The sequence below is a fragment of the Pongo abelii genome, chromosome 18, assembly GCF_028885655.2.
Source record: "Pongo abelii isolate AG06213 chromosome 18, NHGRI_mPonAbe1-v2.0_pri, whole genome shotgun sequence".
Lineage (NCBI taxonomy): Eukaryota > Metazoa > Chordata > Mammalia > Primates > Hominidae > Pongo > Pongo abelii.
This window is the reverse complement of record NC_072003.2, coordinates 3,850,320-3,872,037: the sequence shown is the minus strand read 5'-3', so window position 1 is coordinate 3,872,037 and position 21,718 is coordinate 3,850,320. Positions and strand designations below refer to the sequence as shown.

General features: G+C 53.6%; 1 protein-coding gene across 1 annotated transcript in view; it reads left to right on the top strand.

The window, feature by feature from the left end:
- Positions 1–21,718, top strand: part of TRAP1 (TNF receptor associated protein 1) — a 60,105-nt gene that overhangs the window by 35,437 nt on the left and 2,950 nt on the right. The window contains 12 exon segments of the mRNA NM_001133085.1: positions 2,302–2,373; positions 4,430–4,590; positions 5,942–6,051; positions 6,693–6,766; positions 7,583–7,738; positions 9,287–9,407; positions 10,312–10,381; positions 16,513–16,660; positions 18,167–18,352; positions 19,062–19,200; positions 19,657–19,742; positions 20,513–20,658. Of these exon segments, the coding sequence (NP_001126557.1) occupies positions 2,302–2,373; positions 4,430–4,590; positions 5,942–6,051; positions 6,693–6,766; positions 7,583–7,738; positions 9,287–9,407; positions 10,312–10,381; positions 16,513–16,660; positions 18,167–18,352; positions 19,062–19,200; positions 19,657–19,742; positions 20,513–20,658 (1,469 nt within the window).

Genomic DNA, 21,718 nt, shown 5'->3' with positions numbered 1-21,718 from the left:
CTTGGAATCTTTGTCAAAAATCAAGTAATACACTCTGTGCAGCTCTGTTCCTGTGCTCTGTTTGATTCTTTGATCTATGTGTTGATCCTTAAATGCCCACATCGCACTGTCTTAATTATTGTAGCTTTATGGGAAGTCTTAAAATTAGATATTTTAAATTCTCCAACTTCGTTCTTCAAAATATTTTGAAAATTTTCTAGGTTCTTTGTATTTCCATATACATTTTAGAATCGGCTTGTCATTTTCTACAAAACCTGTGAGGATTTAGATTGGGATTGCAGTGCAGATCAGTTTGGGAAAAAATAAAAATAAATTGAAAATAGGAGCTATTAGTTGCATTTTCTCCTTTACCTTGGTCTAACATTAACCTTTCCCTTAAGGACTCTAATGAAGTTTCTGATTTATTAAACACTTAAATGAAACTTATATTTAATGACTGATATCAACTAGATACTAATTTTAAGTAGTTTTTTACTCATATAATTATTACATGATCTACAATGAATGGATCAGGCTGGATTTTGGACTTTTCATACCAGCACCTCAGAAATAATTGCCCAGAAGCCTCTTGGTGCCATGTTTCTTATTGGCTGCTGGGGCCCATGATACATGCACACACGTGTGCACTGCAGCAACTGGTGGTGATGTGGTTTTGGCGCCCATTCTGCCTGTGCTGCCTACAATGGGAAGGCTGACAGCTGGCCAGTCTCCCCGGCCTGCTGCTTGCTGTGGATTATTTGTTAGTGGCACTGACCACCCCTGCTGTGCTACTGGAGACAGCACTGACGCCCGGTGCTAGTGGGCTCCCATGGCCCCTGCAGGCTGTCCTGGAGAGGAAGCCTTTAGAAAGGAACTTCCTAGAAGGAAGTTCAGAAAACTGTTTCTGAGGGCCTTTGTCCCAATTCATAGATGTGGAGGCTTGGAGCGAGCTCTTTTATTTAAGGTGGTCTGCACATCATAGCAGAGCAAGCTGGGGCTGCAGCTACGTTTATGGGCATGTTGAGCGAGGAACTGCAGATGGGAGTCTGACTGGGCTTTGAGGAAGGAGGAGCCCATTGTCAGTAAGGCCTTGTGTGTTCACCAGCACGTTGGTCTGTGTTGTGATTCAGGCTGCTGTAGCCGAATACCTTAGACTGGGCAATTTATAAACAACAGAACCGTATTGCTCACAGTTGTAGAGGCTGGGAGGTCCAAGAGCAAGGGGCCAGCAGATTGGGCATCTGGCGAGGGCCCTTTGTCTCAGGCAGTGCCTCTTGCATCTTCATACAGACGGTGGAAGGGGCAGACAAGCTCCCTCAAGCCTGGTTTCTAAGGGCCCTACTCCCATTCATGAGAGTGGAGCCCTCGTGACTTGATCACCTCCCCAAGGCCCCACTCCCAGTGCCATCCCCTTGGCACTTAGGTCTTAACATATGGATTTGGGTGACACTGGCACTCAGGCCAGAGCAGCTGCAACAGGATAGGCCAGATCGAGGCTCCAGCGCGAAGGCTGTGCCTTCCCGCAGGAGAGGCGCCTGTGCCCGCTCTTCCCATGGTGGTAGGTTGGGTGTGGGGGCCGCGTGCAGAGCTGCGCCCCCAACATTCTTCCTGGTCTCCTCAATCAGATCATTCTGCTGGATTGAGAGAGCCACCAGAAGAGGGGACCACTGTTCCCCAGAACCACAGCCAGGGAGAAGGCGTGGGGGCTACATCTCGATGGTGGGAGAGCTGGGCTTTTCCTCATTGCTGGTGTAATGTTTTCTTTTTGGAATGGTTTTTAACCAACGAAGCAACTTTCTGCTGTCCCTTCCTGTTTTCTCTGGTGAGGCCAAGCTGCTATGACTAGAATTAGTCTTTCCTTTTTTTCTTTTTTTTTTTGAGATGGAGTCTCGCTCTGTCACCCAGGCTGGAGTGCAGTGGCGCAATCTCAGTTCACTGCAGTCTCTGCCTCCTGGGTTCATTGGGTTCAAGCGATTCTGCTGCCTCAGCCTCCGAGTAGCTGGGACCACAGGTGCTCGCCATCATGCCTGGCTAATTTTTTTTTTAGTAGAGATGGGGTTTTACCATGTTGGCCAGGCTGGTCTTGAACTCCTGGCCTCAAGTGATCCGCCTGCCTTGGCCTCCCAAAGTGCTGGGATTACAGGCATGAGCCACTGCACCCGGCCCCTAGAATTAGTCTTTTCTGATGAGCATCTGGTGCTACGTGGCTGGGCCCTGTCTGGCCAATGTCATTGACACAATTTGAGCCCCTGGGACTGCTGGTGCACTCACCCTGCTCCCCAGGTGCTGGGGGCTTGGTGCTTAGCATGTCTCTCTCCTCAGGATACTGGTATTGGGATGACACAGGAAGAGCTGGTGTCGAACCTGGGGACGATTGCCAGATCGGGGTCAAAGGTAAGCGTGGGCCCCCCACACAGCCTCCGCCTTCCCCTCAGGGTGCAAGGATCCCTCCAGTAGGGGTGGCCCTGGGTGCCAGATTAAGTAAGAACGTTGTCAGTTGCATGCCACGCAGTGGGTACTGTGGGAACACCTCATGACATGACAGCCATCCCTCAGTATCTGGGGGTTGGTCCCTCAGTGTCTGGGAATTGGTTCCAGGACCCCCCTTGGATACCAAAGTCTGCAGATGCTCCAGTCCCAGATTAAATTGGTGCCATATTTTGTAGACACATCTTCTTGTATGCTTTAAATGATTTCTAGATTACTTATAATACCTGATATAATGTAAATGCTAAATATAGATATAACATAGTTACGTTTTTTATACTACTTTTTATCATTGTGTTGTTTTTTATTTTTTTTCTGAGTATTTTCGATCCTTGGCTGGTTGAATCTGCAAATGTGGAACCCGTAGATATGAGGACCAACTGTATTGGCTCACTGCAACCCCTGCCTCCTGGTTCAAGCAATTCTCCTGCCTCAGCCTCCCAAGTAGCTGGGATTACAGGCACGAGCCACCACGCCTGGCCAATTTTTTGTATCTTTAGTAGAGATGGGGTTTCACCATGGTGGCCAGGCGATCCTCCAGCCTCAGCCTCCTGAGTAGGTGTGACTACAGGTGCTTGTCACCACGCCCAGACCCACAGAGCAGAAGCATCAAACCCACAGACATCGCATCCCAAGCCTGTTCTCATGCATGGCGCTGTGTGAGAGGAGACTGATCCCTCTGACCCTCTCTGCATCAAGCCCACAAGGCTCAGGGAATCGACTTTGCAGAAAAGTGCCGTGAGGCAGAACAACACATTGGACTCAGACCAACAGCCTGGGAACCTCCAGCTCGCGCCCTTTTCTAGCTATGGGCAAAGAAGCACTTACTTCAGTCTCCTCATCTATAAAATGAAAACACTACGTTGGGTGTGGTGGCTCACGCCTATAACCCCAGTACTTTGGGAGGCCGAGGCAGGTGGATCACGAGGTCAGGAGTTCAAGACTAGCCTGACCAACAGGGTGACACCCCATCTCTACTAAAAATACAAAAATTAGCTGGGCGTGGTGGTGGTACCTGTAATCCCAGCTACTTGGGAGACTGAGGCAGGAGAATCACTTGAACCCAGGAGGCAGAGGTTGCAGTGAGCTGAGATCACGCCACTGCACTCCAGCCTGGGCGACAGAGCGAGACTCCATCTTAAAAACAACAACAACAAAAAACAAAAAAACCTACCAGAACTGTGACTTTACCCCCATGTTACGTCTTTTGTTGTATTTCTCTCGAGGTTGGTCTGCTGTCCTGTGTAGCGGCCACCAGCTGCATGTGGCACTTTAAATGTAAATGCATTAAAATTAAATAAAAGGCGACACTGAGCCCCTCAGCTGCACAGGCCACATTCCAGGTGCTCGGCAGGCTGTCACATTGCACCTGGCAGATGCAGAACGTTCCCATCATTGGAGAAAGTTCCATTGGACAGCGTGGGCTGGGGCAGTGGGTGTGTGTATTTTACTTGATTTTGGCCTTAGGACCTTTGGCATTGTTATTGTAGAAAAATTAAGTGCTGTGCGATGCTTACAGACGCATGCGCATGATTTCTACTCTTTTTCCCCAAAGTGTAGACTCCAGGAGACTTGAATATGGAAGCCAGTTTGGAGCCTCTCCTCACTCCTGGCCTTCTTATGGAAGGAGCTTATTCAAAGGAAAGAGCTTATTCAAGCTGCTCTTTCCCCACCCCCAGGTGTGACCCACAGGCCTCCACCTGTCTGGGACAGGCAGGACTACGGGCTTTGGGAATCAAATGGAATACACACTTGTCCCACTGCTGCCAGCTGGTTGTCCTAGGGCCAGTGTGTCACCTCTTTGTGACTTAGCTCTTCGTGTGTAGAATGGGGTGGAAAAGTACTCGGTGTGTCTGTTTTAAGGATTAAGGGGTCTTCGCGGTGCTAGCGGAAGAGCCACGGTGTTGTGACTGTCTGTTCTCTGGAGGGGAGGCTGCCTCACTAACTGGCCTCTGCTCCACAGGCCTTCCTGGATGCTCTGCAGAACCAGGCTGAGGCCAGCAGCAAGATCATCGGCCAGTTTGGAGTGGGTTTCTACTCAGCCTTCATGGTAGCTGACAGAGTGGAGGTCTATTCCCGCTCGGCAGCCCCGGGGAGCCCGGGTTATCAGTGGCTTTCAGACGGGTGAGTGACGAATGTTGCCTGACAGCTCAAAGCTGAGCCGGAGCCCTTAGCATGGAGTTTGGAAAGGGTTGGACTGAGAAAACGTACACAGGCATTTTCTGGGCTTTTTATGTGAAATCTGACTCTCCCACTTTGGGGAGTTAGTGACTTTTGTGGCTCCAAGTGGCCCATGGCACCTGTCTGGTCCCATGTGGTTGGTCACCACCACTGTGCTCGGGAAGGCAGGCCTGGCCCGCACTGAGCTCCTTTCTCAGTGGCTGAGCTGCAGGACTGGCCTGTCGCCCGGTGGACCCTCTGCAGCCTCCTGTGACCAGCCTTCTGCAAGAGCTCATTCCGCTTCCTCCCGGCCCTGGCATTTCCTGGCTTTGCCTCCCCAGCCCACCTCTGCCTCTATAGGGTGAGGAGCCTGCTGGGGGCTTTTTCTTTTTCTTTTGGGACGGAGTTTTACTCTTGTTGCCCAGGCTGGAGTGCAATGGCACATTCTTGGCTCACTGCAACCTCCGCCTCCCAGGTTCAAGCGATTCTCCTGCCTCAGCCTCCTGAGTAGCTGGGATTACAGGCGCCCACCACCACGCCTGGCTAATTTTGTATTTTTAGTAGAGACAGGGTTTCTCCATGTTGGTCAGACTGGTCTCGAACCCCTACCTCAGGTGATCTGCCCGTCTCGGCCTCCCAAAGTGCTGGGATTACAGGCGTGAGCCACCGCGCCCGGCTCCAAAGGCTTTTTACTGGGTGAGCCGCTTCCAGCCAGCCAAGGCGTCCTCCCTCCGTGATGCCATTTCTGCTCCACAGTGTGTGCAGTGTGCTCAACTTGACTTCCCACTCTCCCAAAACTAACATTCCTGTGTAATTCCATGAGAGCGGGGCTCAGAGGAAGCTTGGGCCAAGGCATCAACACGGCCCTGCCAGGGGATTCCCCACTTCTGTGCTTCTGAGATGGTTTTCTGCTCTTCTTAGGGGGCGCCTGGCCCCCTGGCCTTTGTTTTTGCCCCTGGGCATCCAGCACCCGATTTGGAGCTGGGCCAGTTCCCCACAGTGCCCCAGGCCTGCTTTCGGGGTAAGCCCAGAAGCTGCTTCTAAGCCTAGGGTCAGTGGAGGACCGCCACCCTCCCCCCGCACCCCCCACCCCGAGGGAACCAGGAGAACTCAGCCGCCTGCGACAGGGTCATCGTTCCTGATGGGCATGTGATGGCCTGAGTGGTGCCCTGGGGTCAGAAATGGGGCATTTGAGGTGTGTTGTGTGTTGGTTTGGGCTCTGCCTGTGAAACCCTTGGGAACCGCTGGAGTCCCATGCAGTGTGTCCCAGTGGCACGTACACGTGGCTTTTCCTTTCCTTGTCTGTCTTACTTAGCTCTGGAGTGTTTGAAATCGCCGAAGCTTCAGGAGTTAGAATCGGGACAAAAATCATCATCCACCTGAAATCCGACTGCAAGGAGTTTGCCAGCGAGGCCCGGGTGCGAGGTGAGCGGGAGCCCAGGCCCAAGCTCACTCCGGGATCCATGTGTGGCCTGGAGGCCCCCAGGTCAGCAGGCATTTTCCTGGGTTCTACCTGCATGAAGGGTGCACAGGCAGAGCCGTGAAGGGCTGAGCTGCTGTGGGACTGGGAGGGGGCTGCCCGCCAGGGCTGCGTAGCACCGAGCTCCTGCTGGGACTGGGAGGAAGCTGGCCTGGCTGAGGCGGACCTCGATTCTCCTTCCTCTGCGTGGCCCTTGGCCTTTAGTGCACCTGGGGGTTTGGCGCAGTCCTGTCCCAGGATGTGGGCGTGGCCTTCCCTCTTTGTGTCCTGCCGGACACTCAGGGAGGCCCTGAGTACCCCCAGGAGTCAGCCCAGAAAGCCGTGATCCAGCCACAAGCTGGCATTGCAGTCTCGCAGCAGCCGGGGCCTCCACAGCTCTGCTTCTCACCTGGGCTCCGCTGCTGCCCCCACTGTGAGACTGGCGGGAGGACAGGTGTCCCCGCTGTGCCCTGTTTCTGTACCTGTGAAGTGTGCACAGCATGGAGGACCCTTCCCAGCAGGCTGGCGCTCACCCTGGAGCTGCTGCAAAGCTTGCGTTTCCACAAGCATTGTAGATGCAGTGTGGTTTTTCTTTTGTCCCTTCCAGATGTGGTAACGAAGTACAGCAACTTCGTCAGCTTCCCCTTGTACTTGAACGGACGGCGGATGAACACCTTGCAGGTGAGCCCTGAGTTCCTCTACGGACTGATCAAACATGGAGACAAATCTGTACGTTTCAGGGCAGCAGGGAAGAGATGAGCCCAGGGGATGTGGCCCAGAGTCACAGGGCGAGCTGCTCTGTGGAGATGAGACCTGGGTGTGGGGATGAGGCAGGGGCCCAGCCCCACCACAGCCCTGCCCCTGTGCACTGGGCAGCCGGGGTCAGGGGTCAGGGTTCACTGAGGCGTAACGCCCATCCCAGCTGGCTCACCACGTTAGTGTGCAGCCATGGTGTTCAGTGCAGCCACCCCGCATCAATTCCAGAACATCCCATCACCCCAAAAAGCAGCCCTTTCCCCACTGCCCCTCCCCTAGCCCCAGCAGCCACGGTCTCCCTTCTGTCCATTGTGCTGCCTGTTCCAGACGTTTCTCCTGGATGGAGTCATGCGGCATGCTGTCCTCAGTGACTGACTTCTCCCTTGCGGCTCAGCTGTGGTGCAGCGTGGGTCATCCTCGCTCTCACAGCCCACACTGTATTCGTCAGCTCGCCCCTGCTGGGCAGCGTCATCCTCTCCCACAGGCCCCCTCAGGGCCGGGCTGGTTCTCCTAACATGTTGTCCTGAGGAGCTCCTGCCCCAGAGCCTTGTGTGTCTCCCCTGCACTACCCAGCACAGCTCAGTGGTCTGGGCTCAGGAGAGGAGTCTACACCTGAGACCACCCCCCGTCTGTCCCAGGAGCCTGTCCAGGGACAGGCGCTGCACTGGGTCAGGCCTGCGCAGTGGTGGGGAAGACATGCGTGGTGAACACGACGCCCTCCCCGCCGATGTCCATTTCCAGGCCGTCTGGATGATGGACCCCAAGGACGTCGGGGAGTGGCAACATGAGGAGTTCTACCGCTACATCGCGCAGGCTCACGACAAGCCCCGCTACACCCTGCACTATAAGACGGACGCGCCGCTCAACATCCGCAGCATCTTCTACGTGCCCGACACGGTGAGGCACTGCGGCAGGCCCACGGCCCTCAGGGTGACTCTGTTGTCCCCATCAGCTCTGCAGATGTCACGTGATTAACATGGCAGCGTGAGGGCATGAAAAACATAGGTAGTGCTGGGCGTGGTGGCTCACGCCTGTTATCCCAGCACTTTGGGAGGCTGAGGAGGGTGGATCACCTGAGCCCAGGAGTTCCAGACCAGCCTGGCCAGCATAGTGGGACCGCATCTCTGAAAAAAAAAAAAAAGAACAGATGCCTCTGGGTGGGTGACCACAGAGGTTTCTTCTCTCTCAGGGGTCACACATGGCGAGGGAAGGATTGATGGGCATCTCACTGCAGGCTGGGGTGGAGGCTTGTGGACTGGGGTGTGCCTGGGGAGGGCCCTCAGAGCCTACATCATCTGCTGTGGATCAGTGGATGCTGTCCTGCCAGGCGCTCTGGGAAGGGCCTGTGGTCTGCCTCTCCGTTGGCCTCTCTGTGTGCTTCCTCCACACCTTCCAACTCCCCTGGTTTCCTTGATCACATGAAGTTCCCACAAATCCTGCCGTAAGGAGACCTATTCGGGGCTGAGAGCCAGCCTGTCCCGCCCCCAGGCTTTCCTGTCCCTGTCTGCCTGGAACTCTCCTAATGTCCTGCACAGTTGGCATCCATCTTGGAAAGAGCCACCCAGGTGTGGCCTCCAGGGGCTTGTTAGAGTCTCAGGCCCCACCCAGGGCTCCTGCGTGGGAGCCCACATTTTAATAAGATCTCCCCGCATTTTAACAAGGTCCCCCTGCATGTTAACCGGATCCCTCGGATTTTAACTGGATCCCCCGCATTTTAACCAGGTCGCCCCACATTTTAACCAGGTCTCCCAACATTTGAACTAGATACCCCCCGCATTTTAACCAGATCCCCTGTGATGAGGTGTGGGTCCCGCTTCAGGAAGTGCCAGTGTGGAGGAGGTGTTGGCAGGCACGTTCCATGAGGGCCAGACAGGAGCTGGCCCCGGCTTTTCCGGCCTTGTCTCTGTCGTAGCCACTAACCCTGCCGGGTGAGGAAGCAGCACTGCCCTGCTGCCCTCCGAGCACACAGGGCCGGGTCCCGTGAGCTGCGTAGACACTGAAATTTGAATTTCATCTTCATGTCTCATGAGATATTCCTTTTTGAAATCTTTCCTCAACTGTTAAAAAGTGTAAAAACCACTCTTAGCCTACACAGAGGTAGGCAGTGAGCTGGATTTGGTTGGAGGGCTCTTTGCTGACCCCTGACCTGTAGCAAGGTTTGGCTGTGTTCGGGGTGTTCAGGGGTACGTGCAAGGTTCACTCTCTTGTGTCCTCCTTAGGGGGTGGGCTGGGGAGGGTGGCAGCTGCCAGAGAAGGCCTTCGCCCCGCACAGCCACAGTGTGGGGCATTGTGGGGCCCCTGCACTGGGTTCAATTCAGAGCAGACGCTGGGGGAGGGCGAGGCGGGAAGTGGGCGCTGGATTCATCGCGTCCGCCCCCGCGTCCCAGCCAGGGCCTGCCTGGGGAGGGTCAGTGCTGCATGATGGCGTGTTCTCCTCACCCCCAGAAACCGTCCATGTTTGACGTGAGCCGGGAGCTGGGCTCCAGCGTCGCACTGTACAGCCGCAAAGTCCTCATCCAGACCAAGGCCACGGACATCCTGCCCAAGTGGCTGCGCTTCGTCCGAGGTACGCTGCCCAGAGTCCGTGAGCTGTGCCCGTGTGGCCCAGTGTCGCCCTCTGCATCTGTGAGGGACCGTGCTGATTCCGTTCTCAGCAGCCCTCTGCAGCGAGAGCACCGCCGTCGGCCTGCGCTGCCCTTGGGCCTGTGTGTCAGCCGCATTTACACACCCCGGGAGCTGCCTCACCTCCCTACCCACATGACTGATCTGGGGAGAGCACTGGGTGTTCAGATTGAGGTCTTTCCATGTGTAGGGATATTGAGTTTCAGATTTATATGTGAGTTGTGTTACGTTTGAGTGAGATTATAGTTTAAGAAAGACTTCAGTATTTAAGCCTTGGTACACAGAGGTGCAGACTATCCCTGATAGAGTTTTTTTTTTTTGAGATGAGTCTTGTTCTGTCACCCAGGCTGGAGTGCGGTGGCACAATCGTGGGTCACTGCAACCGCCTCAAGTGATTCTCCTGCCTTAGCCTCCCAAGTAGCTGGGATTACTGGCGCCTGCCACCACACCTGGCTAAGTTTTGTATTTTTAGTAGAGATGGGGTTTCACCATAATTGCCGGGCTGGTCTCGAACTCCTGACCTCGTGATCCGCCCACCTCGGCCTCTCAAAGTGCTGGGATTACAGGCGTCAGACACCGCGCCCAGCCATCATGATTTTTAACATAAAGCCCAGGATGTCATTTTCCGAGTGTATCCCGAGGCTGGCCCAGCCACCCACAGCTCAGGTCACTGTTCTGGGAGGTGGCAGGACGTAGAGGAAGCTCCGCCAGTGCTGCCTCCCTGCTTCCCTCTTAGCACACGTGCTGGGTTGAAGGTCAGGCCTGAAGACAAAGGGCAGGTTAATGGGGAATGTTGGGTGGTGTGGAGGGTCACAGCCCCGGGAGAAGCTGACTGCCGTGTCTCCCAGGTGTGGTGGACAGTGAGGACATTCCCCTGAACCTCAGCCGGGAGCTGCTGCAGGAGAGCGCACTCATCAGGTGAGCCTTGGGCCGCAGGGAGAGGACCCTGCTGGGGACAAGGCCCCTACCTGCTCCTTTGCCCCCAGATGGCTCTAGCCGTGGCCCATGGAGCTGAGAGCAGAGGTGGACGGGGAAGCCTGGCCTGCACATGGGGGCCCTCAGGAGCCTTCCAGGTGCTGGCCTGGCCTCTGAAGCCTGTGGTCCAGAAGAACGTGGGGGTGGCTGGTCATGGCTGAGGCTGGAGTCTGGATGGGGGAGGGGCCGCAGAGCCAGACCTGCCCACCTGTGCCCCAGGGTTGTGACTGCAACCCTGCAGCAGGCCAGCCCTGTGTGGAGGGGACTCCAGTGTGCTGGCTCCAGGTTCTCCATCAGTAGCTATGACTTCCCCACTCTGGCCTCAGGCTCACCAAATAGTCTTTATTCAAAACCTCGCTTACTGGCTTTTTTTCCCCTAATGCAAGTAGTATTTCCTTACTAGAGCACATTCAAGTCACCTGTGCTCTCACCTAGAGACGACTGCTGTTGACTGTTTAGGGTGGGGTAGATGGGCAGTCACATAGGGCAGGTTTCAAAGGGAGCCTGTGGGGTGAGGATTCAGCTGGAACTGGGAGCCCTGGAGGTCTCTCAAGAGCCCACCACGTGCAGCATGCCATGGAATGGGCCTCATTGGAGCCCCCCACACGCCTGCAGTGTTTCTCTGCCTACCGGTTTCTCTCCAGTGTTGAAATGGAAGCAGTTTCTCGGATAAAGGACGAGGCTGGGTAGTTGGTGTGTGTTTGGGCTGCGCTGTGGGGATGGCGAGAAGCCCACACCGAGAGGCACTGGTCCTCAGAGATTCTGTCCTGTGCCACGGGCAGGAGCAGTTCTGGGGAGATGGTGGGCAGTGTGGTTTCCTGCCTGGTGGGTCCGTGCCCAGCCCTGCACAGGTCACATGGCCTGCCGGTGATGTCCTCCCACCTCACCTTCAGAGGCAGAAAGAGCCACGGAGACTTTTTTTCTTTTTTCAACCAAGCAAGCAGCAGTGATAGTTTTATTGGTTGACTGATAGGGTCTTGCTTGTTGCCCAGGCTGGAATGCAGTGGTGTGATCACAGCTCACTGCAGCTTCAACCTCTTGGGCTCAAGCAGTCCTCCCACCTCAGCCTCCCAAGTAGCTGGGACTACAAGTGTGAGCTACCATGCCTGGCTAATTTTTTTGTATTTTTTGTAGAGTTGGGGTCTCACTATGTTGCCCAGGCTGGTCTGGAACTCCTGGGCTCAAGCAGTCCTTTGGCCTCAGCCTCCCAAAGTGCCGGGATTCCAGGCATGAGCCACTGCACCTGGCCACTTAGATTTTTTTTTTTTTTTGAGACGGAGTCTTGCTCTGTTGCCGAGGCTGGAGTGCAGTGGCGCAATCTCAGCTCACTGCAAGCTCTGCCTCCTAGGTTCACGCCATTCTCCTGTCTCAGCCTCCCGAGTAGCTGGGACTACAGGTGCCTGCCACCACGCCCAGCTAATTTTTTGTATATTTAGTAGAGATGGGGTTTCACTGTGTTAGCTGGGATGGTCTTGAACTCCTGACTTTGTGATCTGCCCGCCTCGGCCTCCCAAAGTGCTGGGATTACAGGTGTGAGCCACCGTGCCTGGCCTGTTCTGAAATCTTTACCTGCAGCTATATTTCCTTAGGATAGAATACTAGGTAGGGGTGGGGTTACTTGGTCAGAAGATTTAACTATATAAAAGCTATTTTCCTTGCTGACTACGGATATGTTATATAATCAATGAAAAGGGGGCCTCAGTCCTTGTTTCCCCACACAGCTGTGCTGGCTCCCGACAGCAGGACCCTGCCTTGCTGCTGACATGACCACAGGGCAGCACGTGTGCTGACCTCAGCAGGATGCGTCCCCGCCCAACAGCAGTGACTGTTCTGTGGTCGTTAGAGTCGTGCTCTTTGGTGTATTGACCCTGTGCGCTTTGAGTGCGCCTGTGGGTTACTGGTGATCTGCCCAATGTTTCAGTTCACTTCAGTGGAGAGGGCTTGGGGCTGACTCCCGGATTATTATTATTGCTGGTGCTGGAGTTGTCCCCACCCTTTGTCCATCCCCATCAACCTGCCCAGGAGTGGCCACAGGAGGGGAGGTTCCAGGCACAATGTCCCTGGGCTGGATAAGGCAAAGGACACCCACTGAACCGGGGACACGTCTGGCCTCATCTGGGAAGCTCACGGATGAAGTGGAGGCAGAGGCCAGGCCCTGTGGAGAGGGAGCTCCTGGTGTCCCTGTGGGCCAAGGTGGCTGCGTTCCTCTCCCCATCCTGAATGTGTTTCCTGAGTATTTCTTCTCCACTGAGAACTGTGCTCAGCCTGCATAAACACCTGTTTCATCCTGTGAGGGGAGCCGTGAGTCCTCACTCATAGTTGTGGAAACTGAGTCACAGAGGGGTGGTCCTCCTCAGTAAGGGAGCTGCATTCCTGGCTGTGGCAGGCATGCTGGCCCCCTGGTGGTGCGCGAAGCTGCAGAGCAGGGGTCCTCATCCCAGCTTGTGGTTGTCAAAAGGTTGCGTTGTCAGTCTGAGAACTCATCTCGATCAGAAAAGAGTCAGCCGAAATTAGAGCTTTTGAAAGAATCACAGACTTTTTAAAGTTGGAAGCATGGTACCAAGAACATGTTTTTCCTCGAACCCTGTGAGAGGAAGTTGCCTTCCCGATGCCTTTGGGGTGCATTTCCAACAAACAAGGATGTCCTCCCCTTTGTAATTAACAGATGTTATAGGGGTGGTATTTTGAAGCTATGTAAATGTCACATTCTTCATGAAACTCTCAATATATTCATTTATTTACTTAAAATATTTATGTGTTGGCTGGGCGTGGTGGCTCACGCCTTTAATCCCAGTACTTTGGGAGGCCGAGAAGGGCACATCACCTGAGGTCAGGAGTTTGAGACCAGCCTGGCCAATATGGTAAAACCCTGTCTCTACTTAAAAAATAGAAAAATCAGGCTGGACGCAGTGGCTCACGCCTGTAATCCCAGCACTTTGGGAGGCCGAGGCGGGTGGATCATGAGGTCAGGAGTTACCAGCCTGCCAACATGGTGAAACCCCATCTCTACTAAAAAAACAAAAAAAATTAGCCAGTCGTAGTGGCAGCACCTGTAATCCCAGCCACTCGGGAGGCTGAGGCAGAGAATTGCTTGAACCTGGGAGGTGGAGATTGCTGTGCACCAAAATCACACCACTGCACTTGAGCCTGGGCGACAGAGCGAGACTCATCTGAAAAAAAAAAAAAAAAAAAAAATTAGCCGGTTATGGTGGCAGGTGCCTGTGATCCCAGCTACTTGGGAGGCTGAGGCAGGAGAATTGCTTGAACCCGGGAGGCAGAGGTTGCAGTGAGCTGAGATCGCACCACTGCACTCCAGCCTGGAGGACAAGAGTGAGACTTGTCTGATTGGAAAAAAAAAAAAAAGTATGTGTTATATTTATACTATTTATAATTTATTTATATGGGCTGATTTCCTGTTTTATTCAAGAGTTTATAATCTGTTGCTATCATTAATAAAATTTTTTTATTTTTATTTATTTATTTTTGAGATGGAGTCTTACTCTGTTGTTCAGGCTGGAGTGCAGTGGTGAGATATTGGCTCACCGCAACCTCTGCCTCCTGGGTTCAAGCAATTCTCCTGCCTCAGCCTTTCAAGTAGCTGGGACTACAGTCACCCACCACCACGCCCTGCTAAGTTTTTGTATTTTTAGTAGAGACGGGGTCTTACCATGTTGACCAGGCTGGTCTCAAAACTCCTGACCTCTGGTGATCTGCCCGCCTCGGCCTCCCAAAGTGCTGCGATTACAGGCAGGAGCCACCACGCCTTGCTTATTATTTTTTATAGAGACAGATTTTCACCATGTTGGCCAGGCTGGTCTTGAACTCCTAACCTCAAGTGATCCAGCTGCCTTGGCCTCCCAAAGTGCTGGGATTATAGGTGTGAGCCACCACATCTGGCCTATTATTTTTGATGTTTAGATGGTCCCTGATGTGGCCAGTGGGAGCCTCTTCATGGTCGCCCATCCTTTTGAACAGGCCCTGGGCAGATCCTGCTTTGAGGACTTCCTCTGGTACCAGATGTTCTAGGCTCACCTTGTATTGCACGACGTCTTTTAGCCCTAGGACTACTACTTCTCTAAGGACTCCTGTCTCCTTTAATGGAGAATGGTATTTAGAAACCAAGATCTGGGCACTGTGGGTGTTCATTGCTATTGAGGTGTCAGTGCTCCCAGGCCCTCTTAGTAGATAGATACAGCTTAGGAATAGGAGAGAGAAAGTGAGAGAGAGAGAGAGAGTGTGTGTGTGTGTGTGTGTGTGTGTGTGTGTGGAGGGAGAGTGTGGTGTGTGTGTGTGGAGAGGGAGAGTGTGGTGTGTGTGTGTGTGGAGAGAGGGTGTGGTGTGTGTGGGTGTGTGTGTGTGGCGAGAGTGTGTGTGTGTGTGGAGAGAGAGTGTGGTGTGTGTGTGTACATACCTATACCTATACCTTGCTTTATTTCTCTTGTGTTCACACTGATACCTCCAATATGAATCCAGTGCCACTGGGATGCTCTGGTCTTTCCTTCTCCTGTGTTTGAAAGTCCCTTTGGACAGTGAGAAATCTCTCTCTCATTCTTTTGGTTTGTTTGTTTTGTTTTTCAGACTGATTCTCGCTCTGTTGCCCAGGCCAGAGTGCAGTGGTGTGATTTCAGCTCACTGCAACCTCCACCTCCCAGGTTCAAGCGATTCTTCTGTCTCAGCCCCCGAGTAGCTGGGATTATAGGTGCCCGCCACCACACCCAGCTAATTTTTGTATTTTTAGTAGAGACAGGGTTGCACCATGTTGGCCAGTCTGGTCTCGGAACTCCTGACCTCAGGTGATCTACCCACCTTGGCCTCCCAAAGTGCTGCGATTACAGGCATGAGCCACCTTACCCGGTTGATTATTCTTAACACAGTTACCCATTTGACCAATCCCCCTCCATGTAACCAATCTACCATTGCCACTGCCCTCTTCTGTGGATGTCCCTGTCACCTACTTGGGCTCTGACTCTTCACAGTGGGCTGGTCACACCCCCAGTCTGGACACCCTTCTCTGGAGTTCTTGGGCTCTGACACCCATACCAGGCTCTTCCCAACCATGGCCCTGCATAGACACCTTCCCTGGGCTCTGCACCGCATCCTGGGCTACTGTCCCCCCACTCCCAGGCATGAAGGCATGTCCTGTCCCATTCTGCCCTGTGGCTGAAGGACCGAGTCACTGGGGATGCAGTGCGGGAGGAAAGGCTCTAAATGAACTCCAGAGAGTGTTGTTCCCATGCTCTGGATTGTTGAAATACATTAATTTACCTGCTTAAAGGAAAGGCAAAATATTAAGAAGAAATTTAAAAAATCCCTAATCCTAGTGATAAAGTTGTTCCTAATTTTAGGCCATTATATAATGCTGCAGTAAATATCCTGATCCCTAAAATCCTAATTTTGAAAAATTAGAGTGTACACATATTCAGTATAAATCCCAAATTACAGTGTACATATATAGTATATACAGTGCTGCTCCTAATGTTGGAAAATTGTTATGTACATGTAGAATGTGTAGTCTTTGCCTGTATCTATAGACGTACTGTAATTTACCCATATTGGGATTTTTCTGGATTTTCTTTCAACACAGCTAACTTTCTCATGTCATTGAGGATTATTAAAAGATGTGGGGGTTTTTTATGGCCATTTAGCATTACATAATTTTAGCCTATATTCTTGAACATGAGGTTGTTCATAATTGTTATATTTTATGTGCCACAGTGAAAATCCTGGTACATAAATCTTGGTGTGCTCACGTGTTTCCTAAGGTGCAGTTCCTACAATTGGAACAACTGGCTCAAAGGTTGGAAGCGTTTTCCGGGCGTGGGTATCTGTCTCTGGGGGCATCGGTTCTCCTCCCGCCTCCAGGGGGTGTCTGCGCTCCACCCTGCTGCCTCCTGTCCGGCCACTGCCCAGGGTTCCTGTCTTTCTGCTCAGTCCTTTTCAGTTTGGCCAATAACGGTACCTTGTTGTTTTCACTTCTTTGATTCTTAGTGGGGCTGAATGTTTTTTCGTACCCTCTGGCCATTTGTATTTCATAGAGGCTGCTTGTATGTATTAAATGCATTTCTTTTCTGTAGGAAACTCCGGGACATTTTACAGCAGAGGCTGATCAAATTCTTCATTGACCAGAGTAAAAAAGATGCTGAGAAATATGCAAAGTTTTTTGAAGATTACGGCCTGTTCATGAGGGAGGGCATTGTGACCACCACCGAGCAGGAGGTCAAGGTATAGGAGCTGTGTTCCAGGCCTATTCTCTGGGCCGCCTTGTCCCTGGGGCTGCTGAGGAAGCTGGTGGAGGTGTCCCCTGATGTGACGATGGTGTAGCTGGGCGCCCCGGCTGCTGCCACCAGGGTCGAGAAATGGAAAGCTGGGCCTCTGGGCCTCTGGCACCTTCCAGGCACGTCCTGACCCTCCCGCCAGTGCTGTGCTCTGCTCTGAAGGGCTCAGCCTCACTGCTGTCTGAAGGTGCAGCACAGGGAGTGGCAGGAAGCGGGTGTGCACACACTGTCTCCCCTCAGAGGATGTTGGGGGCTGGGGAGCCACAGACAGGCGGGACAAGCCAAGGACTCCGATCCCGTGGGTGGGGAAGGGGGTGGTCTCAGTGTCTACTGAGGGACTATTCATCATGTACTGGATATCAGTCTCCAAATACTATGCTACAGGGGCCAGTCGTTCAGTTAATCAAATAGTGGATGGCTGAAAAATGAAACATTTGTTCCATAAACATTTTTTGTCCATTTTTTATTGAGATACAATTTACATAGCATCAAATTCACAGAATTCACCTTTTAACACGTACAATTCAGTGGCATTTAGTGCATTCACAGTGTGGTGCGGCTGCCTCCGCTGTAATCCCAGAACATTTCATCCTAGGAGCCCATCTCGTGCTGGTGTCCCTTCTCCCCAGCAGCGGGAGGAGGGTGACCACGCGTGTGGGGTCCCAAGGAGGCTGTGTTCTGGTTGTCTGCTGCCTTGGCAGCTTCTGACACAGGCCTCTTCATTCTCATTTATCTTCATTTAGGTTAACAGCACATAGGGAGGAGTCAGAGACATTTCTAGGTCTTTGTAGGTGTGCATGTGTGACATGTCTTATCAATGCAGACCCACCATGTGTGCAGGGGTGGCCTGGGTCCTGCTGGGTGGGTGCCCAGCTCCTTGCTTTTCCCTCTTTCTGTCTGTTTTCCCCCTGCGTCCTTCCAGCTGCAGCTCCCATGAGCTCTAGAGGTCACAGTTGCGTTCAGCTGATGGGGAGGAGGGCAAACCCCTCCCCTAAGGGCCCTTCTCCAAATCCCACTGAAATCCACTGGCCAAAGCCAGTCTCTGCCATGGCCAGCTGTGAGGAGGGCCGGGAACCGTGGACTTCACCCGTGTCCGTGTGCCCACCAGAGACTGACTCTGTCACTGAGGGCAGAGGGAAGACACTGGGTCCAGGCCGGGCTCTGCTGTTGGGTGGGGTCCCCTCCCAGAGTGTGATGCGCATAGCTTCCTGGAGAGCCCCTGGGCCATCTGGGGCAGGAGGTGCTTCCCAAGCCCCCAGAGCTCCCGAAAGGGGCCTGATGGGCAGAGCAAGGCCTGGTCTCAGACAACCCCCGAGTCCACTACCGTCCCTCGGGTCAGGGCCAGCCTGCAGTGCCAGGAGGCCATGGGCGTCGGAGGGTTTGTGCCCAGCTATTTGGGCGACATTGAGCCCATGGGCCTGGAGCAAGTGGTGACCTGCCCCATCCCTTCTAGGAGGACATAGCAAAGCTGCTGCGCTACGAGTCCTCGGCGCTGCCCTCCGGGCAGCTAACCAGCCTCTCAGAATATGCCAGCCGCATGCGGGCCGGCACCCGCAACATCTACTACCTGTGCGCCCCCAACCGGCACCTGGCAGAGCACTCGCCCTACTATGAGGCCATGAAGAAGAAAGACACAGAGGTGGGTGAGCGGTGGGTGGGGCGGGCTCCCAGGGCTGTAGCCTGGGGAGGGTCTTGACCTTCTCAGCTCTGTGCTGGGTGAACCTGCCCAAGACTCCGGTTAGGGCTGCACAGTGAGTCAGGGTCACGGGCACAGAGGCCAGACCGACTGTGACGGTTGTGTTTCTTCTCACTTGGAGGTCGCATGTGGCATGTGTTTTTTTTTTTTTTTTTTTTGAGACGGAGTCTCACTCTGTCTCCCAGACTAGAGTGCAGTGGCGCAGTCTCGGCTCACTGCAACTTCCGCCTCCTGGGTTCAGGTGATTCTCCTGCCTCAGCCTCCTGAGGAGCTGGGACTACAGGTGGACACCACCACACCCAGCAAATTTTTGTATTTTTAGTAGAGACGGGGTTTCACCATGTTGGTCTTGAACTCCTGACCTCGTGATCTGCCCGCTTCGGCCTCCCAAAGTGCTGGGATTACAGGCATGAGCCACTGCACTCAGCCACATGTGGATTTCTTTATGTGTGGAGCGCTTCTGCCTTGAAGGCAGTCAGAGCCTTCCTCAGACCCAGGTGTCACAGTAACTGTCACACAGGCCTAGGAACCCCAGCTGCCCCAGTGTTCCCCACTTGGCTCTCCCAGCCCTCCTGCCGCCCACATCCTTTCTTCTGTGGTTGCTGGAGGCCCCCGCCCCCGGCCTGATGGAGCTGCTTTTGGCCACCTGCAGGTTCTCTTCTGCTTTGAGCAGTTTGATGAGCTCACCCTGCTGCACCTTCGTGAGTTTGACAAGAAGAAGCTGATCTCCGTGGAGACGGACATAGTCGTGGATCACTACAAGGAGGAGAAGTTTGAGGACGGGTCCCCAGGTCGGCATCCCCTGCTCTTTAGGCATGGGGCCGGTCCCCACTCCCTGCATACCTCTCCTGCCCTGCAGTGAGGGCTTCCTTTGGGTTTTCCTCAGTTGACCTGGGCTCAGCCACCCCCGAGAAGAGCCTTGTGGGAGCACCCTGGTGACTGGAGGAAGGTGCCTCCTGGTTTAGATACCAGGGGTCTGTTCAGTGCTCCTGCCACGGTGGCTTCTGGAGCTGGCCTAGCTTCTTGAGAGGCTGTGTATTCTTTTTAAAGCCCTAACCAAGTTGTATGGGCCTCAGGCAACCTGAAGCACCCTTTGAGGTTTTACTTTTAGATGAAAACATCTTGCTAGCTTCTGTCTCCATCCTGGTGGGAGAGGAGGTGGGAGCTGGCAGGATGCTGCACGGCCCCCATGGAAGCCGGGGAGTGGGGGTGCAGGCCTGAGCTCACTCTCGCCTGCTCTTCCGCAGCCGCCGAGTGCCTGTCAGAGAAGGAGACAGAGGAGCTCATGGCCTGGATGAGAAACGTGCTGGGGTCACGTGTCATCAACGTGAAGGTGAAGCTTTCCCGGGGATGGACCACCACACTTGGCCGCTGTGGCCCTCAGTATCCCTAACAGGCTGGCCAGCTGGTGGCTCCCAGTACCTGGCCCGGTGGGTGTCCTTCCAGCAGCAGCAGAAGCTCATGGTGTCAGGTGGAGACCCTGTGGGTCCCTGCTTGGCACACGTGTTGCCCGGGAATGCTGCTGAGGCAGGAAGGCAGTGTCTTCCTCCCAGCCCTGCTCCAGAGCAGGTGTGAACTGAGAACTGAAAAACCAGCATCCCGAGTGGGAGCTGCGGTGGCTGAGGACATGGGGGTTCCAAAGAAGGGACATGCTACTCCAGCCCTCAGGAGCTCACATTCTCACTTGGGTTCTTAGGGGTTTTGGGTGGGCTTCAGAGAGCTAAGACTCCCCCCGCCAACCGGTCTAGCTCAGAGTGAGGAATGAGCGTCCCACGCATGGTCACTTGGAGGAGGGGCCTCATGCAGGGTGGGCTGGCGTGGAGCAGAGGACGATGGATTCGGGCAGCTTCTGGAGGCAGCAGCGGGGCAGCGGGGTGATGGAGCCCCTCGGGCACAGTATCTTTGCGTGGGGCATCAGCTCAGGGCCCACAGGTTAGTGGGTAATGGGGAGAAAGCAGCGCTGGTCCGGGGGAGTCCTTGAGAGAGACCCCGCCTGCTACCTCGTGGTCTGGGTGACCTTCACCCCTGGTTAAGATCCTGCCAGCCCCCAGCCCTCTCACATGGGGAACCTCTATCACCCTCAACCCCTGGCTTTGCTCACAGGTGACCCTCCGACTGGACACCCACCCTGCCATGGTCACCGTGCTGGAGATGGGGGCTGCCCGCCACTTTCTGCGCATGCAGCAGCTGGCCAAGACCCAGGAGGAGCGTGCACAGCTCCTGCAGCCCACGCTGGAGATCAACCCCAGGTGAGGCCATGCTCCTGGCCCTTCCAGCCTGCGGGACTCCCCAGAATCCTGTGTGTGGTGTTCTTTTGTTGTGGAATGTGACACAGAAGAAAAGTGCTTGAGGCCTGTGGACACGTGGGTAACTCTAAGGAGCTGTATTCAGTTTAGGCTGCACCCATGTGAAACGGAACCTGGCCAGCCCCTTGCCATCCCCAGGTGTCGCCTGGGAGGTTAGCCACATCCCAACCTGTGACCGTGTCCTCGTTTTGCTTTATGGCTTTGCCACCTGTGCATGTCCTGGACATGCTCAGTTTTGCCTGTTTTGAGCTTTGTACGTGGATCTTGGTGTATCTTGGTGTTTGCTGAAGTCTCACGTTGCTCACTTGGCATGAGGGTTGCCCATGCAGAGGGGCTGCCACAAGTTCATTTTCATAGCCGAATAATGTCCACTGCAGAAACCCACCTTGGCACAGCAGACGCCTCCGTTCTGCTCTGCTGGGCCTCGAGTGGTTCTTGATCAGAAGTTGTGGAGAGCCAGGCCTCTCTGAGTATTCTTGTCCACGTGTCTGGGGCTTGTGTGGGTTTCTCTGTGGCCCTGGTGGTGGGAGCTGCTTCCAGGGTGGACTGAGAACCCCCAGCCCTGACAGTGGCTGAGCCGTAAGATTTCCCTCCTTTCTTTATATGCCCTTTATCTGTTGTAAATGTCTTTTCACCTGCCTTTAGGTATCTTTTGATGAGTAGGTATTCTTAATAGAACATTTACGTTTTTGTTAGATGCTTTTTTGGGATCTTAGGAAATCTTTACAGAGTCATGAATTCATTGCTCCTACGTTTCTTTCTTTTTACAGTATCACTTCTTTGCACCCGTGAATGTGATCTTTTTATTTAGGTCTTTAACATCCTTTGGTACCTTACATTCTCTGTAGGGTTCTGGTACCATTTTTAAAGAATTATTATTTGATGTGTCTTATTGAGTATTTTAAAATTTCATTTTCTAACTTGTATATGAAGTTTCTTTTTTGGGGGAAATTTTGTATGTAGCAATTTTTTAAAAAATGAAGTTACATAAGTTACCAAAAAT